Source organism: Sparus aurata, chromosome 11 (genome assembly GCF_900880675.1).
Source record: "Sparus aurata chromosome 11, fSpaAur1.1, whole genome shotgun sequence".
Classification (NCBI taxonomy): Eukaryota; Metazoa; Chordata; class Actinopteri; order Spariformes; family Sparidae; genus Sparus; species Sparus aurata.
The window spans coordinates 3,973,210-3,993,399 of record NC_044197.1 but is presented as its reverse complement, the minus strand read 5'-3'; the positions used below and the strand labels follow the sequence as shown (position 1 = coordinate 3,993,399).

The 20,190-nt window shown below is 42.8% G+C and overlaps 1 protein-coding gene across 1 annotated transcript; it reads left to right on the top strand.

The window, feature by feature from the left end:
- The first annotated feature begins 2,909 nt into the window (after positions 1-2,909).
- Positions 2,910-20,091, top strand: podn (podocan). Its single transcript, XM_030434537.1, has 12 exons — positions 2,910-3,130; positions 4,933-5,005; positions 7,782-8,063; positions 8,175-8,268; positions 10,761-10,825; positions 13,192-13,301; positions 13,393-13,549; positions 13,654-13,769; positions 14,090-14,303; positions 14,401-14,844; positions 16,089-16,237; positions 18,136-20,091. Exons 3-12 carry the CDS (start codon positions 7,800-7,802, stop codon positions 18,281-18,283), a joined length of 1,761 nt encoding a protein of 586 aa, XP_030290397.1. The 5' UTR covers positions 2,910-3,130; positions 4,933-5,005; positions 7,782-7,799; the 3' UTR covers positions 18,284-20,091.
- Positions 20,092-20,190: the final 99 nt, after the last annotated feature.

Here is a 20,190-nt window from a genome sequence, read left to right as displayed (position 1 = left end):
AAATCGCACCAAATTCGACGCTGCACTTCTGTTGGTTGTCAACAACAAACCTGCCAAATGTGAAGTAGAATGGATGACCGCTTCTCGAGATATTCAAACCGCAGACAGACAGAAAGAGATTTCTTGCTATAAAGTTAAAGCAAATAAAGCAAAAGAGCGGCGAAGTCCCTCGTCTTCATCTATCTCATTGATATAATGCTGTTACAGTCAGTTGCTTTATAATAAATAATGAGTTTTTGGAGCTCTAAGGCAATATAATTCAACACAGCAGCCTCCATTATTATAATCTCCCTGCTTGCTCTGGTGTCACCATGACCCTGACCCACATAACATGTTTGCTACCTTCCACAGCAGCCATTCAGCTTGTGTACAGGTCTTCACCATCCTGGGACATAATCATCTGGTGCAGAACATGCTGTGTTGTACGCTTCCAAAAAAACACAGGGGTTTTTGTTTTGGTACAAGCAGAAGATGGTTTTGGAGTAGCGGTAACCACCGAATAAACATTGATACAGCAAAGCAGGAAAAAAAAAAAAAAAACATGATCTTCCAGCTCACAAAATGTCAAGACAAACCTGTAGAAACTATAAACCGAGGCCGTAAAACTCCACACGATGTCATAAATGTCACACTTATGTAAACGTCAACTTGGTGAAACAGTGACGAGCGAGAGCTGCGGCCAAGAAGCTTCATTTGAGACATTTTATATCATAAACACTCTTGGTGGAACTTGGAGCCTGCTTTTTTTTTTTTTTTTACGTAAGACAAGAGAGCTCATCTTTAAAGTGCAGCGCTTAGTGGAAAAGTGTTTGAAAAGTATTAGTTCATAAAAATACGGACAGCTGTGTGGAAAGAGAGGAGGGGATATCAGCTGTAACTGATAGAAGCTGTGAACAAACTCTTCCTGGGGTTGTTTGACTGTCACAGCGGGACAGAAGTGCAGATACGCTCTCATTTTCTCTCAGAGGTCACAACAATAGCTCACATGCTCCCTGTTGTTTCTGCGCAGCGTCCTGGAGAATGAACCGTACGAATCTGCAACCTGTTCGGATCTGCTGGAGGGACCATTGCTCCGAGAGAGCTGTCTCAACATGTTCCACTGAAACAGTGGAAACTTATTAGAAACATGCAGCAGTGACCGGAGCTCCTCTGAGGGGAAAACAGCCTGCCAGAAACTATGATGAGTAATAACAGCAGCATGAAGCGGAGTGTGTTCAGGAGGGAGATTCAAGGTCCGTCCGTCTCTTTCTCAGCTTGAAAACAGCAGCTCAGCAGGCGTGTGATTGGTAGCCTAAGTGAAACTGCTAAAAACCCCTTCAGACTCACTAACAGCAAGCGACCCGGTATCTCCGACCCCGGTGCAGCAATCCATCACTCGTCTGCTCTCGGCTGCTGCTGCAGTAGTTCCTGCGCAAATAGCTTAAAGAGGAAGATTTATATCCCAGGATAAAAAAAATACTATAAGTCACTTCTGGAAGATTCACTGCGATTTTTCTGCGACGAGAAAGTCCAGATGCACTCAATAAAACTGTTTAAAAAAAAAACAAAACACAAGATGGATAACTAAAGGAATCACTGGTGAATAATGAGACTGAGCAGATGTTCCTGAAGTGATCGCATCAGCTTTCAAGTCGCTACCTTGAAAGAAGCGAGAGAGCATCCAGAGTTTTCTCCTCTTTTCTTATAATTACGTAGCCTTTTCCTAGAAAAACATCTCTCTGCGTCGTTGGTTGTAGCGCAGTTCAACATGTACGTTTAGAAGTTCCTTCGTGGGAATTAAAGCAATCGTCATATTTCACAAATAATACATTTTATCTGTGTTCTTGCTGAGACTAAGCTAAAAAGATTTATAACCTACCACTCTCATCTCTTACACGTAGAATACAGCAGGTGGCTTAGCTTAGCTTAGCTTAGCTTAAAGACTGGATTTAAAGGGAAAACAACAAGCATGAAGCTAATAACCGCAGCGAGGCAGTCAGCAGAGATTCCAGGATGTCACTGCTCCCAGCCAAAAAATATCATCACATAACCCACAAACTTTGTACGGCGCGAGGCTAACTGTCTCTGTCTGCTCCCAGTCTTAATGCTAAGCTAAGCTAATGGTCTCCTGCCAGCGTGGATGTCATTTGTTTTGGTATCATCATGGTGTTGGTGGAGACGAGAAGACTTTCACGCTCGCTCACACACAGGTTGTTGAAAATGAGAAGCAGAAGGTCAGAGATGAGGTGTGTCTGTAAAAAAAACAAAACAAAACAAAACCACACAAGACAAAAAAAAGGAAACCCAGACAAAACATTTTCGTTGAGGCATGTGAGGCTCTAATGCATCATCCCAGGACTCTTGTCCATGTAAATCTGAAGTTCAGTGAACTGTGCTAATGCACCGTAATGGTAGCAGATGTTCACACACTGGGTCTAGCGAGAGGTGGGCTTGTTGAAAAAAAAAAAAAAAAGAGGCCTAATCCCGAAACACGTGGGACATTAGATCATTATCCTGTCGGCCCTTTTTGGCAGGCTACTCTTCCTCTTATTATTACGGGGATATTTAGGACAACTCCTCTGCCTCTTCCCCAGATGAAAGTTATATCACAACATGCTCACAACCAGAGATACAGATTGGGTTTTTTTAAGTTTGATAACACATTTCATGAATAACGTGCTGATCTTCAGTGGTTTTAGATTCAGCAACAAGTCTATTTCTTAGCGGTTTTATCAACTGCATCTCCTAGAAGCGATCAGGCTTCTTATCCAAAACTGTGTGATTATAAAATTCCTGAATCCAAAGCCACATCTACCAAACCCAAGTCATGCTGATTACATTAAACCTGGAAAAGACCTGCAACATTTAGGAGGGGGGGGGAAAAAAAGAAGAAAATATGAGAAAAAAGGAAAGAATTTGTGTTTTTGGCTGCTGTTCAGGTCAGAGCTGTCTCCCTTACTCACTCCCTTCCTCTTCACTCTCGCCTGTTCCCCTTCCTTTTTTCTTTCTCCTAACTTTCCCCTGTCCCACTCCCACTCTCTCTCTCGCACATCTGGAGGGTATCTGGTGTGGCTGTGTGACTCCTCACTTACTATGGGACAGCCTGCGTTGGGACTGGACGTCAGACTTTCAGCAAACGTTGGTCGAAGAGGTAAAGTAGTAAAAAAGGCAGAAAAACGTTGCTTTCTGCAGACTTTTCCTGCTGCATGTTTTATAGTCGGCTGTCATGTTATATGGAGCTTGGACGGAGCTTTAAGTGTGAGCGTCACCCATCCGTGCATGACAAACTCTGGCATGTGTTTTTTCAGATGATCCAGACTTCTTAACACAGAGCAGAGAAGCCACTTCACAGATCTGCTGGGTCGAGAAAGAGCAGCAGAGACTAACAACAACATGATGACTTTTAATTAAATAATCACAGGGTCACATGTTGATGTTACACTCCTCTCTGACTCCTCTCTGACTCCAGATAGTGCACTATAGTACATATTTTTCATTTTAGCCTGGGATCATTACCAGACAATAAATGCAGGAGAGTGCACAGGCTTTTATTTTCCATTTCCACCATGTGTGTGTGAGAAGTTGTGTGTGCCCATGTTTGCCACAGTCTCTCGGGCAGAAAAGGATCTCACAAATGACTTTTAACAGGGTTGTCTTGAGAGCTGCCTTGAGCGCCCATGTAGAACTTTTCTATTAACAAGAGATGATTGTAGAACTATTTTTCCCTGCCTTTACCAAAAAACACTGCCCTCACAGAGGCGGCTGTCACAAGAAGACAGGTCCAAATTAAGATCATCAAATCCTCATTTATTGAGCCCCACAGGGCGAATTTAGGAGTCGGAGCAGCACACAGGCAGAAATACAACAAACAAACAGAGAAACTTACAAAAATGACTTATTACAAATGTGTAGAATAGAATAAAATCGAAACTATACAAAAGCGATTCTACTCAAAGTGACATTATTAGTGGCAGCAAGTCAAGAAAGCATCTGTAAGGGTGATATCATTCATTCATGTATTATCATTTTACAACACTGTGGTAGAGTTGAGTTTTGTCTCTTTATACAAAAGACAAAAACAAACTGATGCAACAAGAGAAGAAGCTGCTCTGTAGTCTGGTGGTGCGGCAGCAGATGACAGCTGGATGAACAGCAGCCGATGTGACTGAGGCTCTGTAGATGGTACCAGTGATGTTCTGGTCGGATTTACTCACCTGCTGTAGAACCTTCCTCTCCTGAACTGTGCACCAACCACGCCAGGTTGTGATGTTTTCCAGTCAGGATGCTCTCATTTAATCCTCTGTAAGATTTTGGTCCTGGGATCTAGTCTCCTTTTAGGTGCTTTATTTATTTATTTATTTTACCAGGAAGTTGGCGTGTGATGACAATGATAGATTTTCTATCATGTTGATTCCCAGGAACCTAAAAGTGCTCACCTGCTCCACCTCAGCTCCACTGATGTCGACATGATTGTGCGTCTTTGCCTCGTTTTTCTAAAATCAAGCTCCTTAGTTTTGCTGACGTTGAGCAGTCTATTGCTCTCTGTGCACCAGGTTGGTGACATGGACACTTATCGCTGATTATAATGCAGCCGACGATGGTGGTGTCATCTTCATACTTCGCCATAGAGTTTTCTTGATGTCTGGGAGTGCAGTCATGTGTGTACAGTGAGAACAGGAGTGGGCTGAGCACAAAGCCCTGGGGGACTCCAGGACCACAAATCCAAACTGTCTGGAGTCTGTTTCTTAATTAGTCCAACGTCTAGTTGAGGAGTGCTGTAGTCAAACCCAGTGTGCTGGCAGTGGGTACCGGTGTTTTGCACCTAGGTGGCATGATGGTTAATTTAATCTACACCTGAAGACGTGACTCTTACTCGGTTATCATGAATGTTTGCATGTGAAGCGCAGAGGTCGGGCTGTGACAGGTGATGCTTATGTTCTGTGTTTCTTGCAGTTGGTGCCGACTGAAGCTTCAGACTCAGCAGAGAGAGGACACAAAGAGCCGGCCTTCTATTGTTCGTCACCTGGTGCGTAAACAATGCAAACAATCCATCAGTTCAATACTTTATGAGATGTAATGATACAGACATGAAATTATAAACTACATAATGATGCTGTACATGAAATAGAACGAGGCAGATACATGTGTATTTCTCTTGCTTTAAAGGTTGAAGGCACTTGAGGGAAAAGGTATTAATTTAAAAAGAAAAATGAAGGAAGCAGGGTGAATATCCTATATTTTCACACCTAGTATGGGTCAAGCTCCTTTAACCCTGATTCTACCTGCCTGTTGTCATTCCCAATGCGTCAAATACAGCAGTTCTATAAGACTGAAGCTGTATTTTTAGTTTAGTATCACTTTTTGAACCAAACCGCTAATGCAGTAGCAAAAAGAGCAGGAAAAGTCCAAGTCAGGGGGTTGGTTTGGGTTGTTGGATGGGTCGTGGGCTGGACTTTCCCGGGACTGGGGTTCCTCTACCGTTTGTTACCAAGAACTATAAGTTATGTTAGCAAAGAAAGTTAACCTATGTAATTAACAAAACCTGCAAGATGTGAGTTACAAAGATTATAGGACTGAATATAGTTTTTTCAACCCAAAGTTTGATATTTTCCTAAATCTGACCAAGCAGTTTTCAGAGCCAAAGTTTAGCCAAGTTGTTTTGGGGCCCAAACCTAACCATACTGTGACTGCGAGCACTACAAGAAAAGTCTGGGGATCTTTAAAATGATTACAATACATCCTGAGGGGTATATGATTGTCTGCACCAAATTTAAAAGCAATCCATCCAATAGTTTCTGAGACATTTCATTCAAAACCACAATTGGTGGGTTCCCATTCGCTCAGTTGGTAGAGCGGGCGCCCCACGTACAGAGTCTTTGTCCCCAGGTTCAAGTCCCCTTCTCTCTTTCATCCTGTTTACTGTGATCTACAAAGCTGTCCTATCTATAAAGCCATACAAAAAGCCCACAAATGTCAAGCTCATGGTGACGCAAGATGAAGAATCAGGGTAATCCATCCAGTAATTGTTGTAGTACTATTAGATTGGATGGAAATCAGCCACCTCATACAAGATATTTAAACTATTCTTCAGACTCCAGTTTATAGCCTTTGTTTTTCTTTTGGTGGTAAGGCAATTAAATATTCCATTGCAAACTTCTGTAGTTGTTTTTACCGAAACTAAAGCACACAGACCTCCATGCCAATATTCTTTCCACCTTGGTTTCTCTCCTGGTGGGCTCTGTATCCCACAGTATTTCTCCCTGTGACTCGTAAATTGATTTTGACATGTGTAATTGGTGCAGTGCCTCTTTAAAGTTACCACATGCTGCTTTTTTGCCTTGAAGCAAGATTTGTTTTCTCAACCTCCAGTCTGTCATTTGAGGATCTGTCAGCCAAAACACAAAACACTCTCCTCTGTTTGGGCTGTTCACTCTGAAACTGCTCGTAGTTCAAGGTTGAGATAACTGCTCCAACAGGTGGTGAACACAGAGGATATACAATATAACAAAGCAATACGTTCAGCTCTGTTTGAGAAATGTCCTTCCTGCTGCTCACACAATGTCCCGCGTCTCTCTAGTTTTCTACTGGAGTTTTGAATCTTAGCTGTGAAAATGTAAACCGTGAGCTGGGAGGAAAACTAGCCTCAGATACACAGCTGTCTAGTTCTGTCTCTGCACTGTGCAGTATCTTAAATCTGTAAAATAAATTAGTTTACATTAAAATCACAGTTGGAATCCTTCTTAACACACTGACGCCTCATTTCTCCGAGCTATAGTAGAGTGTAAACTAAACTGTCTTTTTTCGTTGTAAAAAGGTAAAAAGCTCCAGGTCCCTACCAACAGAAGCTCCATTCTCCCACAGAAAACGCTGCACCTGAAACGCCTCGTCAGTAGTCCCACCTTTTATTCTGTGACTTTGTGACATCACACTACGTCGCCATGTCACGTCATTTATGCCTAGTGGCACCTGAAATTGATGATGCACAGCTTCTCTGTTGTTGTTAGCGTTGCTGGCTCAGGTGTGTGTGAGTTGACCAATCAGAGGAGACTGGGTATTAAGGAGGAGGGGCCTTAAAGAGACAGGAGCTAAAACAGAGTGTTTCAGACAGGAGGAGGATACAGTGCTGGACAGTATGTGGAAACTTATGTTGTCATTTTTTTATATTTAAAGCATGTTAACCTGTTCTAGTAGTAAGAAATATAAATGATGGCCTGACTGAACAGGTTGGTGTCCTGCATAAATTACTGACAGACTTTAAGATCATATAAGATCATATTGTTGATCTTATTCTGGTTCATAAAACTGTGCATGGTAAAAAAAAAAGGTACAGTGGAGCAGGTAATAGACACACCTCATCACAGCAGAGGAGCGGCTGCATACTGTGAATTAATAGGACAGAAATAGGACAGTTTCGTTGGCCAAAAAGTAGCAGGTTGTAGCTTTTAAGGCCTTGTATTCAAAAAACTGCCCTTAAACAAGCCGTCAGGACGTCTGTAAGGTTGTGATGTCACAACTATACAGTCACCTCCCTCAGCCACGCCCCCAGCATCAGCTGTGATTGTGGGTGGAGCCTGCTCAGGCATGTGAGAGCTGAGAGGGGGGCGGGGCCTGGAAGAGACAGGCAGTAAAACAGGGTGAATTTAATGGCAGCAATGGCGAGTATGACAAAAATAATGCATGTAAACATTTTCTTGCAGGCGCCCAAAATAATAGCATGAACCTGAAAATGAGCATCATAAGAGACCTTTAACAAAACATCCCGTGACCCTTTTAACTTGACTCTCCTTGTTCTTGTGCAACAGGACGGCTCAGCAGTGGACATGGCCTTTCCCAAGCATTCCATCCTGCAGGCCCTGAGTGTGCTGCTCTTGGCCTGGGTGTTGGTGCGCTGCCAGGCCCCTCTAGAACCAGAGGAAGAGGAGGAGGAAGAGACAAACATCGTAACAAAAGGGACGAAACCCGACCCAATTGAATGTCCGCCAGAGTGCAGCTGTACGGCAGAGGGGGCAGTGGACTGCGCCGGAGTCGACCTCATAGAGTTCCCCGCCGAGCTGTCCGACAACACCCGCCAGCTCTCCCTGCAGGTCTTTACCACAGCTGCACACGGACATAAACATTACCCGAGATGTACACACCTACATTTTGTGATTCTGTAATTGTATTTACTGTTTTGTATTTCGGTCCCCTGATGCCAGAACAACAAAATCGAGGAGATAACAGTGGAGCACATCTCTCATCTGCATCAGCTGGAGACTCTGAACCTTCAGAACAACTGGCTCACCACAGACGGTAAACACTGGAAAACAATCTGAAGCTGTTGTACTCTGGGGGCAGAAGATTAAAGATACGCCTCTGTGAGAGCTGTTGTCTTCTGTGTGTAACTATTGAGTTGACTTTTTTCTTTGGAAGCAGAATCTTTTCAAATCCAGCCAACAGTAACAGAGCAAATGCAGATTTGTGTTTGTTTACTCCCAGCTGCTGCCCGATTCAATTATTCCTATTACACCTTCCACGTCCGGGCCAGAACTCACATCCAGGAAATGTTCGGCATCAGGAAAAGTTTTTAAATGTTGTGTCGATTCCAAGTCAAGTTCTGCAAACTAATCTGCCCTCCTGTTCCTACTAGTCGGTTCATTCCTTGTTTGTCTTTAAAGAAAATGTCAAGCCCCAGTTGTGGCTCTGACATTCTGCCACGGATCCAAAATAAATATTAAATGGCAAAACCGAGGTCGAAGATTTATAACAACTGTTTGCTCCCGCTGGCTGGGCCTGCGTTGTTTCTGTTAGAGGTGTTGGGTAAATGCCAGTTAGTCATTATCATTTTGGCCAACAGTGCTGCCAAGACGAACGAAAAAGCCCGCTGGATGTTTGTCTTCCTGGCCAGCTGTGACTTATGTTTCTCAAGAGCTAACTGCAGTTTCCCGAAATCATTGTGAATTAAGAATTGTGTTGTTATGACGCCCGGAAGAGACCAACACACACGGTTATTATCATCCATGGGAAAAGATTTTTACGTGAGATAACTTCATGTGGTGAGACCTGGCTGCAGTGTGTGTGTGTTTGTGTGTGTGTTTTCTGATCTGATTCTCTTTGAGTATAAACAAGAAACACGAACAAGCTGCTGGCTGAAATTTTAACCAAATTCGTCAGCCTCCTGTCACAGACTTGTTTCTTCAGCACATGTTCTTGATGGAGTTCAAGTCAGGACTTTGGGAAGGCCGATCCAAAACCTAAATACCAGCCGGATTCAGCCGGTCTTTTAACACTTCTGGCGTGTGTTTTGGGATCATTGTCCGGTTAGAACACCCAACTGCACCCAAGAGCCAACCTTCTGCTGACGATTTTAGGTTTTCATGAAGAATTTGGAGTTAATCCTCCTTCTTCAGTATTCACCTTCTCTCCTCCAAACATATTGCTGACTGTGGACACTGACAACTGTCTTCCAGCAGCTTCTAATTCATTGCAAAATTACTTTTTGGCCTTGTTGACTCTTGATCATCTACACCAGTTTTCTTTCTTTCAGCAGCAGGTGATGAGTTTGAGTTTTCTTCCTAAGACAACTGTACCATGCACTTTATACTTACAAACGCTTGCACAGTTGATCTAAGAAACCTGTAACTGCTGTGAAGTAGCTCCAAGTGACTTTCTAGACTTGTTCATGTCAATAATGTGCTCTTTCAGATCAATTCTGAGCTCTTTAAACTTCCCCAATGTAGTATTTGTGGCTATCAAATAAGCTTCTGGTGTGTGTTTGGGATCATTGTCCGGTTAGAACACCCAACTGCACCCAAGAGCCAATCTTCTGCTGACGATTTTAGGTTTTCATGAAGAATTTGGAGTTAATCCTCCTTCTTCAGTATTCACATTCTCTCCTCCAAATATACTGCTGACTGTGGACACTGACAACTGTCTTCCAGCAAAGGGGCCCAGAAAAGTCATCTGTTATTAATCAAAATCACTCAGGAGAAGTTAATACAAAGACAACTTTCTATAATCACCTGTATTGATCGTTCAAGTTTCTGTATGTATGCATGTTTTTTTTGACCCAGCAGATTTGGTCATATTTACAGAAGACCTGTAATAAATTCTATATTCTGTTTTCCTCTTGTGCTCCCGCGCTCCTCCTCAGCCTGATTAACCCCCGACACACCTGTCTCACATCACCCTCGTTAGCTTAGTTTGTATTTAAGCTGTGTTGTTCCTTCACTTTCGTCCATTCTCGTCATCGCGTCTGTCCTGTTGTCATTCTGTTTTTAGCCCGAGCGTCTCATTTGTTCCTGTGCCTGTTCCCCGGTCCTCTCGTGTTCCCTGTGTTCCTGATTTGTTCCTCGTCGTTGTTCCTCAGCAGTGATATATTGTACATGCCAATGTAAATATGTGATTGCTGAGCTATTAGCCTTATAATCAGTACTTGTATGGACCTAGAATTATCCTGAACCGACTCATCAAACATACTTCGTACCGTACACATTCAGAAGCAGAGTGTTAACATCACTGTGTGTGTGAAAGGAGATGCGCTCCCTCACTGATGTGTGTTTTGACAGTGAAACCGTTGTTTGGCTCCGTTCATTGACAACGAGTCATCGGTTTAATTAGCAATGTGATATGTCATCTCCACCTCTGCACAGCGAGCGCTCGGCTTTTCAGACTTGTAGCGTCTGTTATCCTGTTTCAAGTCAGGCAGATATCGCAGGGGGAATATTACTAAAGGTGATTATTGTCAGATGTAGCATTTGTCTCTTTGTTTATTGGCTTTTGATGGTGTGTTTTTCTCTTTATAGGCCTTGAAGATGAAGGTTTTGAGATGCTCGAACAGCTGGCTTATCTATACTTGGCAAACAACAAGGTGAGTCATCTGCCAGACCTGCAAGATGTTTGCTGTCAGTGCTGACCTCAAATCTGCTTACACGATTCCGATGGCGAGTTTTTATCTTTTCGGTGTCCATCGCTGTAATTTTACTGTATTTCTACTCTACTCTGGTACAGTGACACAGTGCCAGCTGGCAGTGAGGGGTGGCAGCCTCCTCTTGTACACTCTGCTCGAGCTTATGCTTGTAATCACTTCCAGTATGGCTGTGCCAGCTGGTCCGAGCTAAAATGTTACTGACCCTTTTGGACACACAGCGAGAGAAAAGGATGGGACAGATTTGTTTGTGCCTTCGCAGGGATGAATAGGCAAATGGGATACAGGAAGAATAGGGGGATTTTTAAGTGCTCACTAAGCCTCAAAGACACCCATGCTGCTTTAATCCATGAACCACGTTATAAAGGAAGCGCTCTAAATGAACATCTAATCTCACCAGCGCTGCTCAGATTTTTCTATATTCTCTGCTATTTGGTACAATGACGCGTTCGTGCTGGTTGGACTGACGAACGCGTTTATGAAGGCGCACAGTCGCATTTCTGGTTTGCAGCAAGTAAAATCCTCTTGGTTTGAGAGGTCAGACAGGCTGTAAATATTTAAAAAACCACACAGAAAGTTAGTCATTGTGCCAACATTTCCTTTCAAAACAACCCACATGCCAGTTTAAAAAAATAGTTATGGTTTTGATTCAAGTTTGGCAACTAAAACTGAATTTGTGATCATGCATTGTCTACAGAGCTAGATGCTAATAATATACTGTAACTTTAGCACGTTGACATGTTTACTAAGACAATATTAATGTTTAACGGTATACAGCTAACCATGGTGCCATGTTTCAGTTCGTGGTTACACTTATTTCCTGTTTTATTTTGAAGTTTTGCCCTCAAGTGTTGTGTGTTGCTTGTCATTTCCTCCTTTTTCTCTGCTCACCTGTGTCTTGTTTGTCAATCAGCCCTGGAGTATAAAGTCTCTGTGCTCCTCTCGTCTCTGTCAGGTCGTCTGGTTTGTTTCTGGTGTTTGTTCTTGGCTTTATGTTCCTGTTGCTCACGTCATTACTGGTTTGTACTTTTGCTTTTGGCTGTACTTTGTTCAGCTTTTTGTTTTTGGTCTTTGTATCTTTGGTAATTTTGAAAGTGTTTTTTTTGGATTCTGTGATTTTTGGATTTCTGCTCGTCATTAAAAGCTCATTTATTTATTTTTTTTGTTCCTAACCTGCCTCCCTCCTGAGAGTCTTTGCATTTGGGTCGTATTTTTCTTTTGCCAGACGTGACACATGGTCTCCATCTCAGTTTTCCAATGTTAGCATGTTAACATTAAACATGCTTTGCCAGGTGGTTTGTTACACCAAATGATAGGTGCTGCTAAAAAAACAATTTGGAAAAAGGCACTTCAGATCAACAGTATGAATCTGCTTTCACCAGTAAAGCCAGATGATAAATAAAATTCCTACCAAAGTCAGTCAGGAGAAGAAAGAAAACATCCTTTCCACTGAGAAAAGCCTTCAGTGTGGTTTTTGCTCTTCTTTCAAAGAAATATACTCTAGATCTAATAAAACTGATGCTATAGCAGCTATGCTAACATCTTGAGGAGCCGCCATTGTTGTTTTGCATCTCTTAAACCATATGTAGCTGCAAGTAGTTCCAAAAAGGACGCTGATTGGTTCTACCTCTGTGTGTTTGGCCACAAGCCCCATAGTTTTAAAGCCCGGTGAGATCATGTGACCAAAATTCTGACAACTGATCCTGTTGGGAAGGTGAATATCTGTGCTAAAACTATTGGAAATTCCAACAGTTGTTGACACATTTCACTGAAGTAATAATGTCAACCTGCTGGTGGCGCTAGATGAAATGTAATCAGCAAAGTCATGAGTGTACAGTACATCCTCAATGAACCAAGTCGATGACAATTTATGTTAATCCATCCAGTAGATGTAATTTCTCCTATGTGTTTCACTGGATAATAAACTCCACAGATATTGACCTGCTGGTGGCTCTAGATGGAAAGTTGTGGGAGCACCAAAGTTATTATGATGCATCATCTGGGGAGCAATTTATAAAACAAAAATTACAACATTTCAAGGCTTTTCATCCCGTCATTAGTTGAGAGAATTCAGTCACGACATCGCCATCTCTACAGCCACACTGCTGAAGGTCTACAGACTTGTATACATATAAATTTGGGGGAAGACGGTTTAAAGACTCCAAGCTTGGCTGGTATTGTACGCTCCTCATCCACCCCACCCAGAAGTTTTACTTGCCGATTATACCTCATTTCAACGCTGTCATTCTTCTGCTGAAAATCAAGAAATCTAACAATTTCCTGTCATGCATCTTTTCTTCTTCTTGCAGCTCACCTCAGCACCTAAAAGCTTACCACCCTCGTTGGTTAGCGCTGATTTTGCTGCTAACCAGCTGACAAGGATCTACCCCTATACGTTTGGCCATAAACCAAAACTGAAGTAAGAATGTGTGTGTTCGTGTAAATCAACTCCTTGTTCCTTGTATTATATCCGATTACTCATGAAGACCCATTGATCATTGGTCTCTCAGGTCAGTGTACCTCCACAACAACAAGCTGACAGACGCAGGCCTTCCGGATCAGATGTTCAACGGCTCTGACAATCTAGAGATCATCACCATGTCCAGCAACTTCCTGCGGGTCGTCCCGAAGAATCTGCCCTCGACCCTTTACCGCCTTCATCTTAAGGTCCAGCGCCTGTTAAGTTTGCAATCCAAATGTTAGCTGGATGAATATAGTAAAAAAGATGATAACACAAGGATTGCACATGTTTTTTTGTTTTTTTTTAACAGAATAACAAGTTGGAGAAAATCCCAGCTGGGGCTTTTGACAACTTGCGAAACCTCAGAGAGTTGTATCTCCAGAACAACAACCTCAACAACGAAGGCATCGACAACGAGACTTTCAGGTGGGAGTGAAATCCTCGCTCGTAAAAACCACCAGGGGCCCAACTGCCACAACCCTGCTTTTAGTTCTATAAAACAGAATGCAGTAACTTGCAAATCATTTTCAACCCACATTCAACCGAAAACATTACAAAAGACGAGAAAAGCGACGTTCATTGCAAGTGTGGTGAAAGAAAAGCGTTGATCACGAGTATGTTTTTATGCACCGGATGAGTGCATCTCCTCGTTCATTCAGTATGTGAATGTGAATTCTCAGAGAGAAAGCAGACAGTAACGAATCAAGCGACTGATTGATGACTTCCTCTTCTTTTTCTCCCGGCAGCCAGCTGAGCAGCCTGGAGTGTCTGGATTTGTCAAATAACAACCTGAGTGTCGTCCCAAAGGGTTTGCCTCGCAATCTAGTGCTGCTACATCTGGAGAAGAACTCCATCCGCAGCATCCCCGGAGACTCTCTTACATCTGTCCGAAACCTCGAGTACCTGCTCCTCCACAATAACAAGCTCCGATCACGTTCCATCCACCCGGCTGCCTTCATGGTACGGTTTGTTTTTCATTTGTATTCCTTCATATCTTTCCCAAGACGACTGGCCCTGGATCACCTTTTGAATCTTACATTTCCATTTTTTCAACCAGGGCTTGAAAAAGCTGCACACGCTCCACATGTACAACAACTTGCTCGAGCGGGTTCCCAGAGGTTTGCCTCGGCGAGCCAAGACCCTCATGTTACTCCACAACTTCATTGGCGAAATTGGCCGCAACGACTTGGCGGTGCTCTACACCCTGACGGAGCTCAACCTCAGCTACAACAAGCTGACCAGCCCCAGGATGCACCGGGAGGCCTTCAGGAAGCTGCGCCTGCTGGAAACCCTGGATCTGTCGGGGAACAGCCTTCACTCGGTGCCCCTGGGTCTTCCTCGAAGCCTGCGGCAGCTCGAGATCAAAAACAACCAGCTGAACTCCATACCAGATGGTGCGCTGACGGGCATGGAGAAGCTGGGAAAGCTGGTCCTGAGCAACAACCAGCTGAAACTGAATTCTATCTACCAGGGAGCCTGGATGGAGCTGAGTGCACTCACAGTGAGTGGGCCAGAGGGGAAGGAAGATGCAGATCAGATAGTAGTTCAAGATGTTTTTAAGCCCTTCTCCACTTCAGGAAGATTCAGAGATTAAAGCTTTGGTGTGAGGCAATAAAATAACTAGTGTGTGCCGCAGGAATGAGTCCCAAAACCCCCAAATATAAGTCTGCATTTTGGCACTTTCAGTTCCCTCGTCTCAATGTTGGTGGGTTTCAGTTAAATACCTAAAATAAGAGCGTTAAGATGACATAAAATGGAAAAGGACGGCTGCTTACAAGTGGCTAAATGAGACTACGGAGGTTGTTTGGAACACCAAATGTCACAACGACAAAGACTAACTAGTGCATCTTTCAAGCGTCAGTTGCCAATTTTTCTAACATAAACTTCACACTTGTAGATTAATGTGTAGAGTATAAAGTAGAAAGACGATCAGTTGAATTCAGGCGACCAAGTTGCAGATTGTTTATAGCCGTCGACGCTCTCTTTCTACTTCTGGTGGTCGCATTTATGCAATTTAGGAAACCTGTGTTCATTTTTGAAGACTACCTGAGCTAATTCTCTAAGTATCTAAGTAAAGTTGTGAACGCCTCAGAGGTTATTTTCTGCAATAATCCAAAATCCAGTTCGGCTATTTGTCAGGGTGATGCAAACTTCCAAGTTAGCCTACAAAAATCCATCACACCCGTAGCTCTCTAGCGCCCTTTTACACATTTTCTACAGTGTATGTGAGCAGAAACTGAGGATCCAGGGAGCTGCCGGTTAGTTGGCCCCAAACAACCTCCAGTGTGTTGAACCCCTTTGTCATTTTTCCATTTGCTCCAGTGTGATTCGCATTTTTCTGTAATCTTGTGTCATCTTTGAAATTCTTTCCCAGAACTGTCTGGCTGTGTGTTTGAATCCCCGACTCTGCCAGACACCTGATGATGTTGATTTTAGTTCCAGGAGGTTTTATCCCGCCTTTGGATTTATTGCCCCTCTGAATCTTTGAGTTTGCTGGTATTTAGTATTTTTACGCATTTGGCATCTTTAAGGCAGCAAGATTAAAGCGCACACTATTCTTCCTCAGATCTGATATACGAGTTTGTTAATACACGTTTGATTTGTTTGGTTCCTGCCGTGGAAAAAGGGATATAGTTATCACATTTCTGTAGGATTTCTGTAGGATTCTTCTCAAAATACCTGACTTGTCACATCGTGCCGGTGAGTAAAATGTGTCATCGTGCCTCTTTTTTTTTGTATTTTAAGACACTAGACCTTTCCGGCAACCAGCTGTCACACATCCCCTCTGACCTGCCCGAGTCTCTGGAATATCTTTACCTGCAAAGTAACCGCATCTCCAGCGTTCCCGCCTCGGCATTCGAAGGCACTCCGAACATTAAAGGCATCTTCCTTCGGTAAGAACAACACATTTATAACAAACTAGGAGACTGTAGACGGACTCAGACGTGTTACTGATGATCGTCAGTCCAGGACGTGAAGCTGACACTCATCATTGTCCTCGAGGCTTTTTGGAAATCTTACACAAGATCAGATTGATCTCCACTTCCAGGAAGTGATTATGCAAGTGCAGCTGAAGAGTTAGCTGTGAGGAAACTGCTGCGTGCGTTTATACGGCTCCATACACACCAGAGTGAGTTTGGGTTGATGTGTTTTTCGATTTCTGCACATTTCACTCATGTTGAAGCAAGATTATGTAACTCTTTAACCAGAAAATAACATCTTCATGATGAGTTTGATGGAACAGAGTGTTGTAACAGGGTGAACGTTGTCTTTATCTCTTATTTCTATGTCATGTCAGTGAGCAGGTCGGATCATTAATATAGATTTATTTGTATTTAGCGCCTGCATTACATCTGATAAATTCTTTCAGACCTTGGATTTGTATTTACAAGGGCACCAGAAATCACACAAAATGCCAATGTTAAAGTATGAAAGTAGTGTCCAAAAAAATGCTAATTTTATTCAGAAACTCAGCGTTAGTTTGACATTTTGGGGATTTTTTTATGAAGCTACAGCCAGAAGCTGGTTAGCTTAGCTTAGCTTAACACAAAGACTCGAAACAGAGGAACGAACCAGCCCGGCTCGGTCCAAACGACAACCAGCACCCCTAAAAAACGACACACGTTATGTGTCCGGACTATCTCTTGGTTTCTTCCTAACCTTTCACTAGCGACTGCATGAGAGTGGCATCAATCTTATTATGTAACTATTTGCTTTAAAAGGTGAATAACTGTATATTTTACAACGCCAAACTATTCATTTGCAGATTTAGTAACACTGGGAATGAGCACAAACCTGATATTACAGATGGTGAAATGTTAGTTCTAACTTCCAAACCCTGCTTTTAACTCTTCACAAATGTCAAAACAGACTTTCAGCCTGACAAATTACAGTCTGAGTGTTGTGCGCCTGAGGTCGTACTTTATAAAACAGCCCTGACACAATATCCTTTTGTGTCCGGGTCTGTTGCCAATCAACTAAATTTGCAGTGTTTTGGGCTGTTCAGTCCACGCTGAGCTTCATTTTGCAGAGTAGTGCTCTGTGGTATCTAATCTCTCTATCTCCTCTAACTTGTGCGCAGTTCAGCAAATTTTTCCACTTCTGTTTTATTCCACATAGTGCAGGCTTATACCGACAAGCAAGCGCGGCTGAAAGAGTAAAGAGGTTTCGGACGAGGGCTTTCAAGGCTTTTGTTCCGTTTGGTTGTCAGCCTGACCTCCACCTAGCTGCTTTATGGCTCATGTTGACGGGGGCCTTGACCCCTTCCAGGATGTTGTGCTCTTCGTGTTGTTCGTATCAGCTGCTGCCACTGTGTGTTTTTTTTTTTTTTTTTTACCAAAATCCCCCCCTACAGATGGGAGACTTTGGCCTGAGCCAATTTAGAGCCTGCTGGGTATACTTGCATCAGTACGGGGGGAGGATTTACGTGTGTGTGTGTGTGTGTGTGTGTGTGTGTTAATGACTGCATGTGAACTGCATGTTGGCTAGTTGTTGGGGGAAAAAAAAGATCATGAGCAACATACGCGTGCAATTTCACAGATGGTTAAGAATAGGTGGAGTAGACTTTTAAATGAGTGAGTGAGACACCTGTGACGAGGTTTGATCGACTCGTACCGGAAGCGTGGGCGCCGTTTAATGCTCAACAAATGGATCCCGGCGTTCTGATCCCTGATGCTTGATCCTCCTGACAGATGTGATTTATAAATCTCACCTGCTGTCTGTTAACCTCTGCCAACCCCCCCCCCCCCCCGAGTCATCACAAACCGGCCTCTCTTTTGTTTGTTTTTTTCAGTTTTAACCGGCTCTCCGTGGACTCCGTGGACGAGAGCTCCTTCGCACATCTGTCCAACTTGCAAGTGCTGGACATCAGCGCGGGAAGCACCGACCTCTCCTTTAAAAGAGAGGACGATACAATGATTGAGGAGGAGCAGGAAACATAAGACGGCTCGATTGAACTGACATTGGACTGACTTGTGTCAAGGACAGAAAAGGGCTTTAAAAAATGGGAATGAACCTGTGAATGTCATGTCCCAGGTCCATTACTGCGACGTGCTGAGTGACAGAGTTACATATTTCTGGTGCAGGATACCAGATGTTCCTTTTTAGTTTTCCTTGTTTTGGGCTGGTTAGTATTACATATCTTTATATCTGAGCTAATATTTGGTTTTGACTGTCTCTCCATCATCTGATCTGTTTGTTTGTTTTTTTTGTGCTTTATTCTGAAAAATGCATTCACAAAAAAATTCACTGTGATTTTTTGTTCCCCTGTAAATGTTTGACAATACCAAAAAAGATTTTAAGCAGAGTGAAAAATGTCTGACGTTGTTCACACTGTGTGTGTCTTTTCTCGAAATACCTTTTTGAGCAATTTGTGTTTTAACACCGAGAAGGTCAATTAACTCCTGAAATATCAAGAATGAAAGACGTCGTCACAAACCTGAAGCGGATTTTCAAATTGCTTATTTTATCCATCCGACAATCAGAAAACCTTCGAGCATTTCATCGAGACAAGAAAGAATAATAAAGAGAAAAATTTCACGTTTTGAAATGTCACTGAAGTTACAATCCTTAAAATGTTCACTACTAGTCAGTCATCCACCGTATTTACCTTCTGTCATTGTGTTACGATTTGCATATCAACGTTCCCTCCCTCCCGGTGTTTTACCTGTGGTATTACTGTTTTTACCATTACAAAGACAGCGTTAGCAACAAAACAACTATTTCAATCCCCACCTGACCTTGAAACCCTGAGCTCAGCGCTGTGAAACGGCAGAGAAAGACACCTGGTTGTATTATTAAGTAGGCAGGTTTTGTTTCTTACTGATTTAGCAGAAAAATGTTGGTTTTGAAGCATCTCAAGTCACAGTGGTAACAGACTTTGACACAACACCGGAGCGCTCTCGAGTTAAAGCTCGTCCTTCTTCGTCTCCTTCTTCGGGCTTTTTAATTACGCAGTGTCGACTTTCCACAAGTTGTCCTGCCGTTCCACCGTTACCTTCGGCTGACGACCAGGAAATACACAATTCCGCTTCCTGTTTTGGAAGTGTATGGCTGCGATTTAACTTGCTATGAAAAAAGCACAGGCTGCTGCGTTCGTGACGTAGCCGGTTGGTTCCGAATACAGTGACAGTGTCATACTGAACACAACTCTGTTACCACCATTAACCACATCTTAAGGATTGTAACTTAAGCCAGTAAATGCCTCATAGTTTTTCCTTAAATTATTAATCAGTTCTCTCAAATCCTGCCGAAAGGTGTTGAGAAGTCAGTGAGGTGTTGGAATGAAAAGCAGTAATATTCCTGGATGATTGTGGATCTCAGCATCATTTTTTATGTTATTACATTGCTATGTGCTTGTGAATGAAATATTCCAAACATGAAAGCGATTTTTTTAAAACATATATCTGAAGCTTCAATCCACACGCTGCTGCTGCTGCTGCTGCTACGTCAGTCCACTTCCTGTTTTATAAAAAAAAAAGATAGCAAATATTTTTATATGACATTAAAAGTACTCGTCCTATTACAACTCACTATATTACTATGAATACAGTGTCACTTTCACGTACAATATTGTCACATATACAGTCATTGAACACAGCAATAAATTATTTGAAAAAGGCTGAAGAAGAAGACTGTGCGTTTCCTAACATTCACCCGATAATTCAGCAGGTTTCTCCCACGCAGGGCGGCGCTCATTACTCAATATGTACTGTATGTTCACAGTCATGAAGCCAAATACTTTAAAAATAAAAAAAAACACACCTCAAGACTGCAATCTGTTACCTTCCCATGAGAAAAAATGTTGGCAGCCTTTCAGCGAGAAGCACTCTGGAGTGTTTGATAAAAT

Coding starts and splice junctions, on each gene's coding strand:
- podn (XM_030434537.1), top strand. CDS start 7,800: ATGGCCTTTCCCAAGCATTCCATCCTGCAGGCCCTGAGTGTGCTGCTC. Junction 8,269..10,760: donor CAACTGGCTCACCACAGACG/GTAAACACTGGA, acceptor TTCTCTTTATAG/GCCTTGAAGATGAAGGTTTT. Junction 14,304..14,400: donor TCCACCCGGCTGCCTTCATG/GTACGGTTTGTT, acceptor TTTTTCAACCAG/GGCTTGAAAAAGCTGCACAC.